Below are 18335 nucleotides of genomic sequence, written 5' to 3' on the forward strand. Positions count from 1 at the left end.
GTTGTGAGTAGTTTCACCTACATTTTAGTTTTCAAGTCAATCAAGGGTAAAAAAGAAAATCAACCAGTGTCTGTTGTTAAAGATATAATAGACCAACAATATAGTTAATACCTTCCATGTTAATAACAGACTATTTCTGATAAAACTAGACGTTTCTCCAGAATTCAGACAAAAAGAAAGTGTTCAGAAGATGGAGGATCATATTACATGTGTGATCCACCAAGCTGCTGAAAAATCGATATCAAAGTCTGGCAACCATCTCAGAAGACAACCTGCTCTGTGTGCAATAAGAAATACAACTTGAGAATCAGTTCCAGGTGTGAAGCTCTGTGGAAATTCAAATGTAATCCGACAGCAGATCATCTTGGCAACTTCAGGACTGTGGGATTGAAAGTGTGGTAAGTGGTTAAATAAAGGAAGAGAAACTTCTGGAAGGAATTAGTGAATTCCAGTTATCGATCCACATTGACCATGCAAGTTTCAGAGCCAATAAGAAGAATTACAGGCAAGGGCAATGCACATCCTCTTCGGGCACATTGTGGATAGATTCTTTGTGGACTCATCTTGAGATTTGGCTCAAACTATGGCTTAACACTTTTTTAATATCACCCCATCAATCAGACAAACTCTTCATGGCATTCCACAAAACTGAAGAGATCAGGCGAAGTTCCTTCTCATATATGAGGAAACTTACAACAATACATACTCCATGTGAGAAATGGAATCATATCTGTCTGCAGCAAGAGAAACTGCCCCAGGTTTGGATCTGATTCATTATAGCGTGTTGTGATATCTGTCGGGAGACAAAGACAAATGCGTATCTAGTTTCAATAAGAACTGGTTTGATGGACCAACATGGAGAGGAGGAATATTAAATCCTTTGTATAAATCATGCAAGAATCAGATCATTGCTAACAGTTACCAGATTAGATCTTATCAACTGTATGGGAAGACTCTATAGCAAATGGTGCACTGCCATTTTGTGTGGTTCCTCAAATTCAAAATCTACTGTGCTGCTCCCATTGCAGTATCAGATGAAGCACTTCCACCCTAGATGACTTAATTCTTTAAGTCAGTGCGGTTTTTACCTTGAAAAAGTATGTGACACCACTTATAGATACAATATTGTTTGGCAGCTTAATTAATGTGACTTTGGGAACAAATCTGCCAGTTCCTAATCAGTCCTCCTTTGATAACATGTGCTTCCACTGGTCATGTCAACTCGTGGTCATGAATTTCTCAGGGAAAAAAAAAAAAAAAAGTTCCCGCTAGGTAGCAGGAGTGATGGCCACACTTCAGTTCTAGTAAAAATGGTGTTGGGACGATAGAAAGCGTTTTGTGTTCTACATTTTGCACAGTGCGGGTCAGTAATAACGTTCAGCAAGGTTTTCGTACCAGGTATGGTGTGGATCCTCCTGCAGCACAGAGCATTAGATGATGGCATGAGCAGCTCCGAGAAACAGATTGTTTGTGTAAAGGCAAATCGCTGGGCCATCGCGGAGTGTCTGACACAGACGTCGAATGCATCTGCCATATTTTCACTAGGAATCTACAGGAATCCTGTCGCCATGCAGCTCAACAGCTCAACATGTCCCCAGTGTCCATCTGGCATGTGCTACACCAATGTCTACACATAAAACTATACAAAATTTGGCTACTGCAAGCTCTTCGTGGAGGTTACAAACAACAATGTGTGGAGATCTGTAATTTTGTTCTTGGCAAGATGAAGGATGACAGTTTTCTTTCACGCTTAGTGTTCAGTATTTAGTGAGCAACATTCCATTTAAATGGAAAGGTGGACCATCATAGTGTAAGAATATGGGTTATGGAACAACAATGTAAAGTTGTACAACATGAGAAGGTATCTCCAAAATTTATTGTGTTGTGTGCAGTTTCACGGGAAAAGGTGTATGATCCATATTTCTTTGCCGAGAATGTTACAGGAAGCACGTATCTCGGTGTGCTTGTAACTTTGTTTTCCCACAGTTGGAGACTGACTTGAAAGACTTCATTTAGCAACAGGATGGGGCACTGCCACACGGGCATCTGGAAGTGCGGGAATTTTTAAATCAAAGGGTTACTGAATCATTTATTGGTCACACTGTACCAAATGATTCAGACTTAATACCTGGTTGTGTGTGATTATTTCTTTGTGGGGGTTTATAGAAAGACTCTGTTAATGTGTCTCCATTACCAGAAGCAATGAATGAACTGAGACGTCTCATAACAGCAACTATGGAAGCTGTATCTCAAGATAAGCTCCCTGCAGTACGAGAACAATTTGAATACTGCAGTGACATATGCTGTGCTTCTCAAGGGGGGCCATATTGATCACATATGAAAAGGCATAAAAAAAAAACAAAATACATTGTATATGTTTATTAGTGTCAGAAATATAGAAATGCCAAATCGAATGATTCTTTTCGATATATATAATACACCACAAGTACAGGAGGCCTAGCAGATGTTTTGCGTTAAAGCTCCCTTGTAGTGTGTTGAAATTTAGTTGACACCCACACAGTTTTGGGCTTCCTTTAACAAATCTAAGATGAAAATATGAAATTTAAGTTAATTTTTCCATTAATTTTTTTTTCTGATTTGGAAAGTCACAGAACGCTATCTTTTCCGTCATATTACCAGTTACTGCTGATGTAATTTTAAACCGCATTTTCTCCACTCCAGCTATCTGTATTATGTAAATATTTATTACTAAAAATGTAAAAAAAATGTATTTTTATGAATTATTTACTTGAAAAACCTCATCCAAAAACTTATAAGAAATACACAAAATATTGTTTGGTTAATATGTTAATAGTCAGTGCAAACACAGTGGGCAATATTTTGCTGTGTAAAGTGTTATAAATTTTTCAACATTCTGCATATTTCGCATCACTGAATTTCTACTGTAAAATGTGCATGTTGGCAACACTTTTTCAGTGCACTTCTGTTTGTAACAAACGAGTGAAAACTTGCACATAAACCAGTCTGCATTGAGTTTTGTATTTGGTTTGAACTTTTTGTTAGATACAATGTCAGTGAGGAAAAACAGTAGTGAAAGAGTGAGGTGTGTGGACTATGAAAAAAATACACATGAAGGTGGTGTTCAAGAAAAGTGAAAAACACTTCACAGTTGTTGGAAATTTGTCAGAGGTATTGCAGAAATATTTCGGTCCTCAAGTAAAGGTATTAGCATCACATCCATTGTGCAGGAATTGCTGCACTCACTACAAGAAGAAATTTAGTGACAACCGACCTGAACGATCACCATCACATGAATGTGAAACTTAAGAAGACAGTGCGGATGTGTTGAATGATAGGATTTCTTCTATAGCCTCTACTATATCCCCCCTTAAATGTCCAGGAAAGGTGAAAAGCACAAGAAGAAAACAGTATTTAAAAAGAAAAATGGAAGAAATTGAAACAATTTTTACACAAGCAAACATCTACAAAACTTTGTGAAGTATATAATGTACACTTTGTAGTGATATGTGCACAAAATGTGATGTGTGGTTTCAAAACTTAAATACTGCTATCTCAGCAGCAACCTATACTGAGAAGGTACAGTTACTGACACTGATACCTGGTAGCTACTCTAAGCAGCAGAAACAGAAATACATACCCACTTCCTCACATTATTTGATTTCAAAATCCCGTAAAATAAAGAATGGGAAACTTATTTGGGCATACCCAGATTGTTACTGTGGCCTTCCGTTGCAAGATGATATGCTTACTGTTGCTGTGGAATATTACCTAAGTGATGACAAAGATTGCAGCAGGAAAAGTCCTAACCAGGCTAATGTTATCTCTGTTAGTGAAAATGGTGAAAAAATTATAGAGGCAAAAATATATATGACAAGATCTATAAGAGAAGCATAATTCCTAATGGAAAAGGAGAACCCAAATTCAAAAATTGGTCTCTCAAAATTCTACTCCTTATGACCAAACTGGGTAAAATGCCAGCCAGTGAAGGATTTATGCGTGTGTATGTACTGCACTAATTCGAAACTTGTTTGTTTTGCAATATACAGTGTCACAGGAAAGAAGTACACAGAGATGGGCCTGATGCTTTTGTTTGTATGTCAAGAGTCACAAGATAACTGTTGGTTGTGCAATATGTCCTACTGCTGAAGTGATGACTGTTGAAGCTGAAGTGATGACTGTTGAAGCATTACACCTTCCGGATATTGACAATGACATAACCTATTCATTGTGGGATGGAGGAGATATGACAAAGAAGACAGTACAGCCAGAGAAGTTTGTTACAGAGGTTAGGCTTTGTGTTATGAAAGGAATAGCTCACCATCATATCCAGAGGATTCAGAGACAGGCCATAACAGAAATAAAATCAGCCACATCCCAGAATACTGACACATTAGTTCTTCATTTTGACTTTGCTGAAAACTGGTCTGTTGCTTTGCAGAATGAAATTCAAAGCTACCACTGGCACACATCAAAGCTATCAGTATTCACATGTGTTGCTCACTTCCTTGGAACATCACACTGTTTTGTTATTGTCAGTGATTATCTCATTAATGACAATGCACATGCATGCTACACTGTCAACATAATAATTGATGACATGGCATTTAGAGACCATGTAGTTCCTAAATGTGTGTATGTAACTGATGGTGCAGCATCTCATTTTGAAAACCACTTTCAGCTTTATGAGCTTGGTCAGCACTGTAGCACAGGAATTAAGACAAAAAAATGCATATTTTCAGCAACGGGTCATAGGAAAAGTGCATGTGATGTGGTAGGAGGTCTTTGTAAACACCTTGCAACAAGATTTAATCTCCAGCATGAAGTTGTTGATGCTATAAGAGATGCTATGGGACTTGTACACATCATATCAGTTACAATCATGAAACACTTAATTCTAAATGAAAGTACATTAAGGGAATTCCATTTAAAAAAGAGAGAAGAGTGGTCTGCTATGAAGTCTGTGGTAGAAATTCAATCAAGTGACTAAGGGGCAAATACATTGCAAGAATGGTTTTGCATGAAATGCAGCCCGTTACTGTGTGTGAAATGCAGAGACCACAGTATACATTAGAAGACCTTGTAGTGAGGCATTTCATTGCTTGTGCATATGACAATCAGTGGTGGGTGGGACAGAAAATAAGTGTGTCTCTTGAGCTGCAAGATGTAACTGACTCCTTTATGGCATCTTTTGGTGCGGATAATGCTTTCAAATTGCCTTCATCTAAAAAAGATCAGTGTGCAGTTCGCATTTCCCAAGTACTGCTTTTGTTGGATCATCCTTGTCTGTGTGCAAATTCTGCTCGGTTATACAAGCTCAATGAGAAGCAGATGAAAAAACCAAATGAACTCTTTTCAACAGGGTCGTGTTGATTGTTACATTGTAGACAATTTTAATTCATGGAAAGTCATGAAGTAGTAAAATCATAACCGAAGACATTAATAATATCATAAACAGAAAAATGGGTATAAATATCGTGTATCTCGTCTTTGTTATAAGAAGCTTTCGAACAAAATTATAAATTATTTTCCCACTCACTTTTAATGTTGTAAAGTTATTATTTTGTTCAGAAATACCAGTTGTTCATGACATTTACTTAAAATCAGTGATCAATTGAAATATTTAAGTGTCCATGATATTTTGACCTTGAGGGTAGAGCTAGGTCTGCCTAAAAAATTTCTCACATTTTGTACAGACAAATATCGTCCCCTCTGATTGGACATTACCTATGTACAATGACCAACTAACGTACCATGAATTTTTTAGAACATTTAGGATGGAGGTTTTGGAGAAAATAATTTCTAAATAACCAAAAAATTTCAGATTCTTTCATCTTTATGTACAAATATTTTGACAGTTTAAGAATTTTGTGCATTATTGTCATAACTGACAGTTAGCAGTCCTTGCACTTCATCATTCGTGAAGACAGATAACATTCTGTGACTATTCATATTTTCAAAACGTGATATTGAAATTCACAAGAAGTTAGAAATTTTCATAGTTAATTATTTAAAAAAATCCATCTTAGAAGTGTGTATGTATTAATGAGGTTTTATAGTATTGAGAACAAAGTATTTATTGAAAATAAATTCAGATCTGTATCACTTTTGGTTTCTTTATTACAATTTTTCTGTTTTCCCTTTTGTCACGACATTTCACAAATACTCTCATTTAGAGAGGTCTGTAGCATTTTAACAAATCATCAGAAAATCAAATTATTGTAATTTTTGACAGGTATCATGTGGAACTTCAACATATATTTGTTTCAGCAAAGTTTGAAATAGTGATGTGACACATTCACCCTTGACCTGTATGATTTGAGGTGAAATCGCTCCACTATATTCAAGAGAATAAAGTCGATCAGGGCAGTGCAACACTTCACAATAGCTATCAATGGCACCCTTTCTGCAGTCAGAAGCCCTGTTAAAAGTTCATTGTTTGTGGATGCACAATTTTCTGCTCTCACAATTTTCTGCTCTTCATCTGATCTCGCAATGGTCATGAGGTAACTATGGCCGACCACCAGCAGGCTAGAAAAATGAGCTAATAAAACTAGAGATTCTCATTGGAGAAGACATTGTGTAATTTATAACCATGCATGTCAAAGTTTTAATCAATCAGAGCTTAAACTGTGGACAATATTTTAAATTTTAAGAAATTTATGGACTTTCTGGGCCTAATGTAATGTGAAATTAACCTGGCTGCTGCACTTAAAAGATATACAAACAAAGAGCATAAAATTGTTGAATGTTTTGAAATGTCAGCAGAAAATGTGATTTGCCAACAGCTCCCATCTCCTACAGTTTTATAGAGCAATTGTCAGATGTGGACAAGATTACGGCAACCGTTATGGATCCTACCTCAAGATGTTAGATGATCTCCACCAGTAGGGTATTAGGGTATCAATTGGAGCCTCTCGGACCAATCCAGTTCAGAGTCTGTGTGCAAAATTTGGTGGCACCTCCATATGCAAAAATAACCCCCGAAAATATTGGCAGTGCCTGAGTCGTATGCATTTGGTGTGGTGGAGCATTCAAACTGAGTGAGAGGCCAGAAATTGGCCACATGTGACCAAGTCATTAAGAATATGTCCTACAGAATGTTTCTTGGATCTGGATGTATCGGACCATCAAATAAGAAGCCAGGGATAGAGCAAACTGCTGCCTTGGTATCTTCAGAGGCCCAAAGTTATTGTAAACTTGCCAGAGTGCAAGAAATCTTGTACTTCAGGTTACATTTGTAAAAGTTTGTTTTAATTATTTTTAAGACTGTACAAAGATTTTATACTTACACATATATTGCTACATGTGCAGATGGATTTAAACAAGGGAATGCACATGGCTGTTCAGCAATTTTTCCTGATAGGTTTTCAAGAGATTGCCTACAGGAACAGTTAACGAATCATGATGCGGAGGTATATAGAGTAGGGAAATCACTGGAGCAGATCGAAGGCATCACAGCAGGCAGATCGAAGGCATCACAGTTTCTCACCTGCTCTGACACACTCGGTGGCCATCAAGTGGTACAGCAGATGTATCCAGTAGAAAAAATGATTTCAGACCATCCATGATGCCTTACAGGAAATTGAAAACCAGGCAAAGGGGTGGTTTTTTGCTTTGTTTCAGAACATGCAAGGATATAGGGAAATACTACACCTGATGAAGCAGTCAAAGAAGTATGTAGAAGTGCAGTAGTTTAGTGTACCACCTTTCAACATGAAATCACCTCATTACTGACAGAAGATTCATATGTCAATGAGAAAAGAACAGCTGGAAGTTGTACATAGGAAGCTGTGGTCATTTAAATCAACGACAGAAGCATTGGCAGACCTCATCCCAACCACACCAGTGGAAGGAAGTAATGCTCACCAGACTAGAAATAACACTTTCTATTGACATATGGTGGTGTCATCTGGTGGGAGAAGCTTATAATATGCCACTTTTGGTACAGTTTGTTTTACTAGGTCTACAACTTTGCTTCCGCCATTTTTTCTCGAAGTTTGGGGCTTTATTGTGAAAAACTTACAAAAAAATTATGATTCATAGTATTGCCCATCGCTGGCTACTACATTCTCCCATCTTTCGGATAGCGTACGAATCCCGTGGCAGAAGAACTGGGCGTCTTTTGTGGGGATCCATGAATCGATTCAATTTTGCACTTGTTCGTATGATCGGAAGTGCTGGTCAGCCAGACTGTATGCCACTGATCGAAAAAGGTGGAAGTCAGAGAGAGCAACGTATGGGGAATACAGCGGGAGGGATAGGACTTCTCATTTCAATGATTCCACTTATATTTTGCTGGATTTTACGACATGGGGTCGAGCACTAACCTGCTGCAAAATTACTTTTATGTGTCTACCGCTGTATTGCGGCCGTTTGTGTTTCAGTGTTGGGCTCGAACACATCAATTACTTTCTATAATGATGTCCTGTGACTGTCTTGATCTGTTTTAGTAGCTACGAAAACGTTCTATCTTACACTGCCATGCCGGTCTTCAACATCAAAATCACCGTTCGTAAGGCATTGAAAACATTCTCTGCACGTTCTTCCACTAATAGTTCCCTCACCATTGGTCTTACCCAGCATTTTAAGAGCCATAGCCACAGATTTCTTCACATTAAAACAGAAAATTAAAACTGCCCGCAAATGGCGAGAAATGGGGACGTAAGTTGATGTACTTAATCGAGCATAACCTTATGATGCAATCACAAATCGACTAATATTTTTATGGCATTATGTTTACAGGTGCCTAAGCTTATTGTATTACACATACAACCAACCACCCGAAGCCCACTTGCCCTACTGCCGTCTATTGCAAAACGGCGGAAGCAAAGTTGTAGGCCTAATAACTACATGTATTTTATATGCTGACGTAAGTGCAGCCCTCTGATTAGTCAGACCTGTCACTTGTCCTTGTTGACAACAACGTTGTCACATGTGTTGTAAAATTCTGTGAAATGTCAGGCCTCATCCCAGAAGTGCTAAGGATGTACAAAGTGCTCTTGAGTGGATGACCTGACAAGGCAGTTCAGCATTTTTATTCATTGGCTGTCAGTGTTGTGCATCTAAAAATGGTTTTTACAGTTGATATAAGCAATTTACCTTGTGAGGATAGACCCCCCCTCCTCCCTCCTCCCCTCCGCAACACACACACACACACACACACACACACTAGATTTTCGTGCAAACACCCATTGAGGTCACTGATGATCATGCTGTTGAGCACCCCAAATTCATCATCATCATCATCATCATCTAGAGATTTCTCCAGTAAGTAGATGCATAATACAAGCCTACTTCCCAACAACAGTGAAGGAAGGTGAAGAAATAGAAGATACAAGAAATCAAATAGTAGAATTACTCAGAAGAAAAAAGAAATATGATAATTTCATGTTTATATGAGATATTAATTCCTTTGTAGACAGTCTCCAGAATGGGTTAGTCGGGGATATTAGAAAGAATAAATACTAGAGATGAAAGGCTATTGAAATTTTATGACCACTGTGAAATTTTCCTTACAAAAAGTCCAGATTGGAAGGGAAAAGCTCTTGAAAGTACTGGGAGGGAATTCTAGATTGAAAATAACTTTAGTTGAGCAAAGATATAGAATTTAGTAACCCTGCTGGATGTATTTTAAGTTCAGCTTCACCTCTACAAGTGAACTGAAACTGGTGCTGCTGTTTACCAGGACCTATTTGTACTATTATAATTTAAAAATGTGCTTATAACAAAGCAGTAGTGCTTGGACTGACATCAAATTCAGTCAGGATCTACTGCATATTAATTTCCAGCTAGAACTATTATTGTTTGGTTTTGTGCACTGATAGAAATTTTAATCAGTTATTATGGGAAGTTCATTTGAGTTCAGTAAATATTGTTGGCCCTGAAGTGAGGATTATAACACTGAAATCAAATTAAATCTACACTGGTGTCCAACATTAAAGCAATAATTTGAAATATTGTAAGATTGTGTTTACTTTGCCACAAAACAGTATAAACAGGTGATAGTAAAGTAGAAACAATGTAAAGAATACCGAACATACTCAGCTGCAACATTCATAATGATAGCCAAAAACGTTCTTTTTTTTTTTTTTTTCCAACTTGACAGATTTGCGCACACATTCTGACAACTGGTTAATGTGCTCAGTGTGGGGGTGTGACCACCTCTGGCACCAAAACAGGCCTGACAACGATTGGACGTGCTGCGAATGATGTGATCAATCTCATGTTACGGCAATAACGCCCATTCTTCATGCAGAGCTGTTCACAAGTCTTTGAGAGTGGTTTGTGGATGCTGACATCATGCAAACAGTCTCCCTAATGCATCCCAGACATGCTGTATGGGATTCAAATCAGGAAAGTGAGCAGGCCACGCCGTGCGCACAATATCTTCCATATCCAAAAAAACATCAACTACCCGTGATTTATGAGTTGAGTATTATCATCCATCAACACGAAGTCTGGGCCTGCAGCAACTTGCAACAACTGCACTTGAGATCCCAAGATCTCCTCACGGTACCTGACAGCAGTTAAATCCTCCTGATTCACCTGTACAATTTCATGAAGAGGTGTTCGAGAGATCAACATAATTCCTGCCCGCATCATTAGGGATCCTCCTCAAAATTTGTCTCTTTCTACAATGTTTGGGTCCCGAAATCGTGTTTCGTGTGCCCTCCAGTTGCGAATCCATTCAGAATCACTCTTCAGTCCAAATGGGACTGGTGTGAAAAGAACATTGGCCCACCGTTCGACTGCCCAGGTGGGATTTTGATGGCTCCACTCTAGACGTTCTCTTATGTGAAGACATGGCAGAGATAAACAGACAGTAGGTCTCCACCAATAAAGGCCACTCTGCTGAAGCCTTGTGTACAACGTTTGCCTTGATACAACATGTCCAGGGGATGCTGCGAGGTCAGATGCCACTTGCAGTGCAGTAATAAGGCAGTACTGTTGTGACCTTACAGTCAAATAATGGTTCTCTCTTTCTGATATCACATGTGGTCAGCCCTGTCATGGTCTTCGGGATACTGTTTTGGTCTCTGTAAACTGTCACCTCATCTGAGAAACAACAGAACAATTCACATTAAGCCATTAGCCCACATCAGTTTTTGACTCTTCTGCTTCCATTGTTCCTATGGCCCTCCACAGCAGTGTGTCTGTAGGTGTCTTCTCTGTGCCATACTGTCTGTGACTGTGTACACAGTGATTTTGGGTGTGGGACTACCCTGCAGACACTACCCTACTTGATAGGTGTCCTGACATTGCTGGAATGGTACTCCGTTGATTGGAAATTGGAATGTCATCCTCCATGCAGAACACATTTGTAATGACATCTGTTGACAGTTTTTATGATTATATCATGAATTTGCACAGGACAGGGAAATAGTAGTTTGTTGATTTAATTTTGGACATCAGTGTAGTCATTCCTACCCAAGTTTGACATTGATAGTGGCCACTTAGTAGTTACAATAAAGTGCAGTTATATTATAGGTATAGAAAATAAAAAAGTAAAATGAGTTAAGTGGAAAATGAACATACAGCTGAAGATTATACGCGGTGTCCATGGAGGAATGGTCAGCATTCAGGACTATGATGGGAGCGATAGAGCCCATGTTCACTAGACTTTCAAACAAGAAAGTCTAGTGAACATGGGCTCTAAACTGCTACCTGAAGAACTATGAGTACTAGTTAATCTTTGCTGCTATGAAACACATCTCTTCTATTGTACAATGCTTGTAGCTTGTAAGGCACCCATTTTAAAGCCCAAGTTTATTGACTTTTTTGCTTCGAATGATCATTCCTGTCATATCCCTCAATGTTGATTATTCCTCCTTTGAGACCTGGTAAAGATGAGGTAATCAAGATAAGCAAGGCACTTGAAAGCTGAAAAGAAGTAAGAAAATGTAGCAGTGGAGTGAGAGACAAATCCTAGGACTTACTGAGCACCGAGCAATGAAAAATTATACTAAAGGATTAAAAATTAGTGAGAAAGAGACACACTGCACTATTTATTTATGCTTGCATTCATTTCATGCAGCAAAACTAATGCCTTGAGGTCCTCTTTTTTATGTCCAACCAGACTTTCTTCGAGAGGTAATGTGCAATATGCGAAGTACATGAGTTAATAATAGTATTAATAATAAAAAATAGGAAAATAGTCAGTTATCAGTCTTATTAACATTGTGTTAAGTAATTTTTTCATGGCATAGCATTCCTGGCAAGGGGAAGCATTCACATGATAACAAAAGGAATAAAATCTGGAATTAACTGGTGTGGGGGAAGAATGAGAAAAATATGTGGTAGGTGTTATGTTGTAGGTAGAAATGTATTCTAAATTTTTGAATTCTGTCCGGCAACAGAGATTTTCTGCATCCTGTTGTTCTTGTTTTCTTGGATACTTACCTGAGATTATGCCAATACCTTACTTTTTTAATAGGGTAGCTGGATAATAGGAGGAACTGTTTTGTGAAACTTTTTACTGAGAAACTTTTGTTGAATAGAAAGATCACCTGTGACTTCTTAGGATGTAGCTTAAGATCTAGGTTTTGTGCCTATCTTAATAATGAACAAAGGTCATCGTTCATACGGTATGGCAAAAGCAATGATCTTTGGGACTGGTGCTGAGATACAGCCGGACATTTTCAAGATATAAGTGATAGTTACGAGAATATATAACATATATAAAATGTAGTTGATGTACATGGAGGTAAACACTGTACTTAGGACTGCACCCTTTTACCATGGGGAAACCCTGAGATTTCCAGCATGACTCCACTAGTTCATTGACAGCTCATTAACATCAGGTTTCAAGGTAGCTGCTGAACCACAGTAATAATGCACTGTGTCAGAAATTCGGCAGTTTCATTTTCGTAAGTAATATCTCAAAATCAACAGTATTAAAAGCTTTCCTGAAACCACACAGTGTTAAAATGATCTATATGTGACAAGTTAAATGTCCTCAGTCACTTTTATTACAGAAATGGTTGTGCTGTGATGTTTCCAGATGCCTGAATGATATTTGTAGTACTTATTGTAAGTTTTAAGTTGGGCTGTTACTTTTTATGATCAGTGAATTGCATGAATTTGGTTACTGCAGGTTATATGCTTATTAGCTTGATTTTGAGTTGTTATTCTTTGTTAGTGGTCAAATTAAGCTTTATTTTCAGTCAGCAGTGTAAGTAACCTGAACGAGAGAGAAACTGGAAATGTCAGTATGAACTGGAATAATAATTTCAGATCATTTTCAATCATATCTGTGCTCACTCCATCATTACTTACTACTTCAGAAGAGATTCTTCATATGGTTTTATAAGCTGTTTATGTCAAAAGATGGCTGAAGGAAAACTCATTCTTCATAAGAGTGCTGTCTTTCGGCTGATAGTGTATTGTAGCATGAAAGGTTCACGTGCAGAGGCATGAAAATAATATTTGACTTTGCTTTTGCTATATCAAAGCTGCAATCTTTTTCCACAGAGCTGCAGGATTCGACTTCCTGCATACAACTTAGTGGGCATGCTGGATTTTGGCGTTGTGTACATTTTGCTTCACTTTATTCTAGTTTTCTGTATATTTGATAAAGTTCAACTGTTGGGTTTTATTTGAATCTTCCATGTAGAGTCTTGTCTTTTCATTTGGTGTAAGTCCATAATCAGCCATTGAATAGAAGCTCATTTTTGTTTTTACTGAAATCTGAGAGGCATGTTTGCCATAAAGTGCCGTAAGTTTGCAAGTAATTCTGAGGCTATACCAACAAATTCCAGCCCTTGAAATGTGCAAGCTATATCTTGTCTTGAGATGTCTGAGCAATCCTTGTGTAGTGCATCTTGGTTGACCTGTTCTGAAAGGTGAAACTTTCTCTGTAGTCTGCATGGAGAACATTAAGAATATAACACCTTGAAGAGAAAGATCAGGAGCAGGAAGGTGGCACAAACTATCCTTTTCATTGATATTATGAAAGTGTGGGTGTATACGCTACTATAATTATAATTTGGATCAGATTCTTTTAAAATATCTTTCAGAAACTTTGAGTCCTTAGAAAAATTGTAATTTATCCATTTTGAATGACAAAATTAATAAATATAGCAGTAGGTACTTTTTGTTAAAAAAACTGTACATATTTTTCTCAATTTTCTGAACTGTGAGTTTCTTAAATAAATTCCAGGTTAAAGGATTTCTGGAAATGATAGCTCAAAAGTTGCCATTTAAGGCTAAAGTGGTCAGCCATGAAATGCTTCAGAAAATGAAAGAAGATGAAGAAAGAAGAGAAAAGGAGAATATGAACCCATACACATTTAAATATGTTATACAGAACAATATGGGTGGATATAGAAAGTGGTTGTCAAAAGCTGATTATAAGTGGTATGGAAAGTATGTGTAATTCTGGTGCAGTGTCTGTAGTATATTGTTTTTATATTAAAATAATTATGAAAAATATTCTGGAATATTGGTTTCTTACTGCCCTGTTTCTTTACACAATTTACACGTGTTCTACATAAAACATATTCTGTATACACATACTCAAACTTGATTAACTTTTATACCAATTTCTCATGCCGTTTTTATCTTTTTTTCGTCTTCTTTGTTTTACTTTTGGTGTTGTTAGGAACTGTATCAAACAGTGTAACTGATTCAGTTTTACCTACATAATTTTATTTACTTCTCACTGTATTTGGTGCTTCAATATTAGACTTGTACATTTATTGATTCATGTAGATGGTCCACATGCCAGTGAAGGAAACAAGCCTTTTAACTGACAAATTCCAGTGTAAAAGTTGACATCGGTGAGTGCCAAGAACTGGACAGATAGCCCTTAATCACAGCTTACTGAGGATTTATGGATGAACAAGGGTATATCACAGTATCCAGTCCAGATGTTGAGCCTGTGCAGCTATTATAGTTTGAGTCATGAACGATGGTGGTAGAGTTTATACTTGTTCTGGACTCCTATGTCACACATTCTCTGAGTGTTCAGTAGTGTTCTGAGAGCTCTGCTGTGAATGTCGTAGTCAATGTGAGCATTAAACACGATTGTAGCGAGTTATTTACTGAATTTTTATTCCACTTGTTGTGAGTTCTCATCAGTGATGGCGATGCTAAGTGACAAATTGTACATAAGCAAGTGAGAGAGATGATTTCCAGGATATGTGCTTTCTTCAAGCATAGAGCACTTGTATACACATGCTGCAGCTGTTGCTTGCAACTGGCAACACTGTAATCCCTTTCCATTTCCTGACTTGTGCAAACATCCATTGTTTGTGAATCAGACTATATTACCCAAAAGATATCAGTCTTGATGGATAGCTCTGCGGGAAACAAATATGGATAGTCTGTTCACCAGCTGACATTGCAGACATAAGGAATCGATTTGCTAACCTTTGAGGGGACTGATGACCATAGATGTTAAGCCCCATAGTGCTCAGAGCCATTTTTGCTGACCTGTGTGCTACAGGTGACATTAAGACTTACTTATAAATGACAATTTTGACACAGTCATCACTGGCATGATCAGCATGTAAACTGGTGATGATTATTCCTGGTACTGCACCCAGACCTGGGCTGAGACTGCTGTTAATACAACTGTGCTGAAGTTTAGCACTATTCACAGAGCCCATTAAATTCTTTTTGCTGTTGCAGGCTGTTGTACATGGGTATGGTTGTTGACCCTACCACAAGGTTAGAGTTCCTAGGAATTAGTATTCTGGTCTCAGAGAAAGGATAATGGGAATGGTGGGCTGAGAGAGCTCGAGCAATAGCTTCAGGCCATGGGGTTTGGCCAGTTTCTTCTGCCCCCAAACTTTGTATTTCAGATTAGGTTAGAAGGACAGTAAAATGGATGTTAGGAACCTACTGTTTCTGTTGATATTTATTTTGGGACAGTGAGTTGCAGAAACTTAGGATATAAAAATATGATCTGGGGTAAACACACACACACACACACACACACACACACACACACACACACACACAGAGAGAGAGAGAGAGAGAGAGAGAGAGAGAGAGAGAGAGAGAGAGGGGGGGGGGGAGGGGGGGGGGGAGGGGGGGGGGAGACAGCATCTCACCTAAGAGTTGTCAGCTGCATTTTCTGTGATGTTTTGGCAGGTATGAGGGTGGTTTGAAAAGATCTTGGAATGGTGTAGGGAAAAAGTACTTACATTACTGAAACTTTTTTTATTTTTCCAGTGTAGTCTCCTTGTAGAGTAATGCTCTTTGTCCAATGATGTTCCTGTGCCTTGATCCCATCTTGAAAATGAGTTTCATCCAGGCCTGCAAAACAGTTGTCAACTCCGGCTATCAATTCTTCGTTTGAGGTGAATCTTCATCCACCGTGAAAGATTTTCAGTTCTGGTAAGAGATGGAAGTCTGACGGACCCATATCAGGTGAATAAGGTGGGTGTGGCAACAATTCACTCCTTAGTTCGTGTAATTTAGCCATGGTGATGGCACATGTGTGCGGGCGCGCATTGTCTTGATGGAAGATGACTTTCTTCCTTGCTAAACCTGGCCTTTTTTGCGTATCTTTCATTGCAATTTGTCCAGGAGATTAGCATAGTATTCTCCAGTAATTGTTTGCCCAGTGGGGAGATAATCTACAAACAGAATCCCCTTTGCATGTCAGAGCACTGATGCCATGACCTTTCCCGCTGAAAGAATTGTGTTTGCTTTCTTTGGTGGCGGAGAATCAGCATGTTTCCACTACTTTTGACTGTTGTTTTGTCTCTGGGGTATAGTAGTGCACCCAAGTTGAATTTATGGTCACAAACCAGAGCAAAAATCTTGTTCGTTTCTTCTAAAATGGGCCAAAAATTGTTCTGATATGTCCATTCTCATGCGTTTTTGATCCAGTGTGTAGAGCTGCAGCACTCATCTTGCAGATAAGTCTTTCATTTCTAATGCTTATGTGATATACCCTCTCAGATGACATCTGGCAAGTGTGAGCAATTTCGCGCACTTTTAATCGGCGTCCTCCTGGAAGATCTTGTGCCTTTTGTAATAATTTCTGGAGTAGTGACATATCTTGGCCGATCACTGCACAGATCATCATCTAAGCTCTCCTGATTAAATTTAAATTCATTTATCCTCTGGGCAACAGTTTAATATGAAGGACCAGAGTCACCCAGTGTATTCTGGAGATTGGCATCAATGTCCTTTGCTTTCATACCTTTCTTTACGAAGTACTTAATCACTGCTGGAATCTCGATTTTTTCCATCTTTGCAAATCGCTACGCGAGAACAGCAACAGAGCCAAGTCACCACCACAGCTCTTTTCAAATAGCACTGACGTGGCATGTGTTTACAGGTGACAGTCCAATGAACATCTCATGAAAAACTCGTTGCACTAGCGTTGGTCTCTCATGGTGATTCCGAGAACTTTTCAAACCATCCATGTATTTGCAGTTTGAACCAAGGACCTTGCCATTGGTGGGGTGGCCTACATGCCTCAGCAAAACAAAGGCCAGACAAACATGTGGCTCCTGAGAGATGAAACAGTGAAGGCAGAAGAGGATCAAACAGGTAAAAAGGAGAGGCCTAGTAGAAATCCTTACACTGATTTTAATTGATGAAGGAAGAAAATATAAAAAAAAATGCAGTAAATGAAGCTGGTGAAAGGGAATAAAGATGTTTAGAAAATCGGGAAGTGCAAAATGGCAAAGCAGAAATGATTAGAGGACAAGTGTAACGATTTAGAAGTGTATTTCACTAGGTAAATATAGATATCACTTACAGGAAAATCAAAGACGTCCTTGGGGAAAAAAGAAGCAACTGTATGAATATCAAGAGCTCAGATGGGTAACCAGACCTAAGCAAAGTAGTGAAAGTTGCAGTTAAAGAGGGTCTATAGCCTTGTACTTTAAGAAGAATGTAATAATTCCAATTCCATAGAAAGCAGTTGCTAACAGTTGTGAAAGTTACCTGCCTATCAGTTTAGTGAGTCATGGTTGCAAAATACTAGCACAAATTCTGTATAGCTGACCTTGGGGAAGATCATTTTGGATTTCAGAGAAATGTAGGAACAACCAAAGCAATACTGACCTACGATTTATCTTAGAAGACAGATTAAGTAAAGGCAAACCTACATTTATAGCATCTGTAGACTTAGAGAAACCTTAAGATAGCGTTAACTGGAATACTCTTTGAAGGTATAAGAGGTAAAATACAGAGTGTGCAAGCCTATTTACAACTTGTACAGAAACTAGATGGCAGTTTGTGTGAGTCGTGGGGCATGAAAGGGAAACTGTGGTTGAGAAGGTGGTGAGACATGGTTGTAACTGTCCCCTATGTTATTCACTGTATATATTGAACAAGCAGTACAGGAAACCAAAGAAAAATCTGGAATAGGGATTAAAGTTTAGGGAGAA

At 38.3% G+C, this 18335-nt stretch overlaps 1 protein-coding gene across 1 annotated transcript in view; it reads left to right on the forward strand.

Annotated features, from left to right (window-relative positions):
- The window catches only part of LOC124613058 (39S ribosomal protein L16, mitochondrial), a 31008-nt gene extending 16597 nt beyond the window's left edge, over positions 1-14411 (forward strand). The window contains exon 6 of the mRNA XM_047141644.1: positions 14141-14411. Within this exon, the coding sequence (XP_046997600.1) occupies positions 14141-14356 (216 nt within the window). The 3' untranslated portion in view covers positions 14357-14411. The remainder of the gene's footprint in view (positions 1-14140) is intronic.
- Positions 14412-18335: the final 3924 nt, after the last annotated feature.

The sequence above is a fragment of the Schistocerca americana genome, chromosome 1 (assembly GCF_021461395.2).
Source record: "Schistocerca americana isolate TAMUIC-IGC-003095 chromosome 1, iqSchAmer2.1, whole genome shotgun sequence".
In the NCBI taxonomy this organism is placed as follows: Eukaryota; Metazoa; Arthropoda; class Insecta; order Orthoptera; family Acrididae; genus Schistocerca; species Schistocerca americana.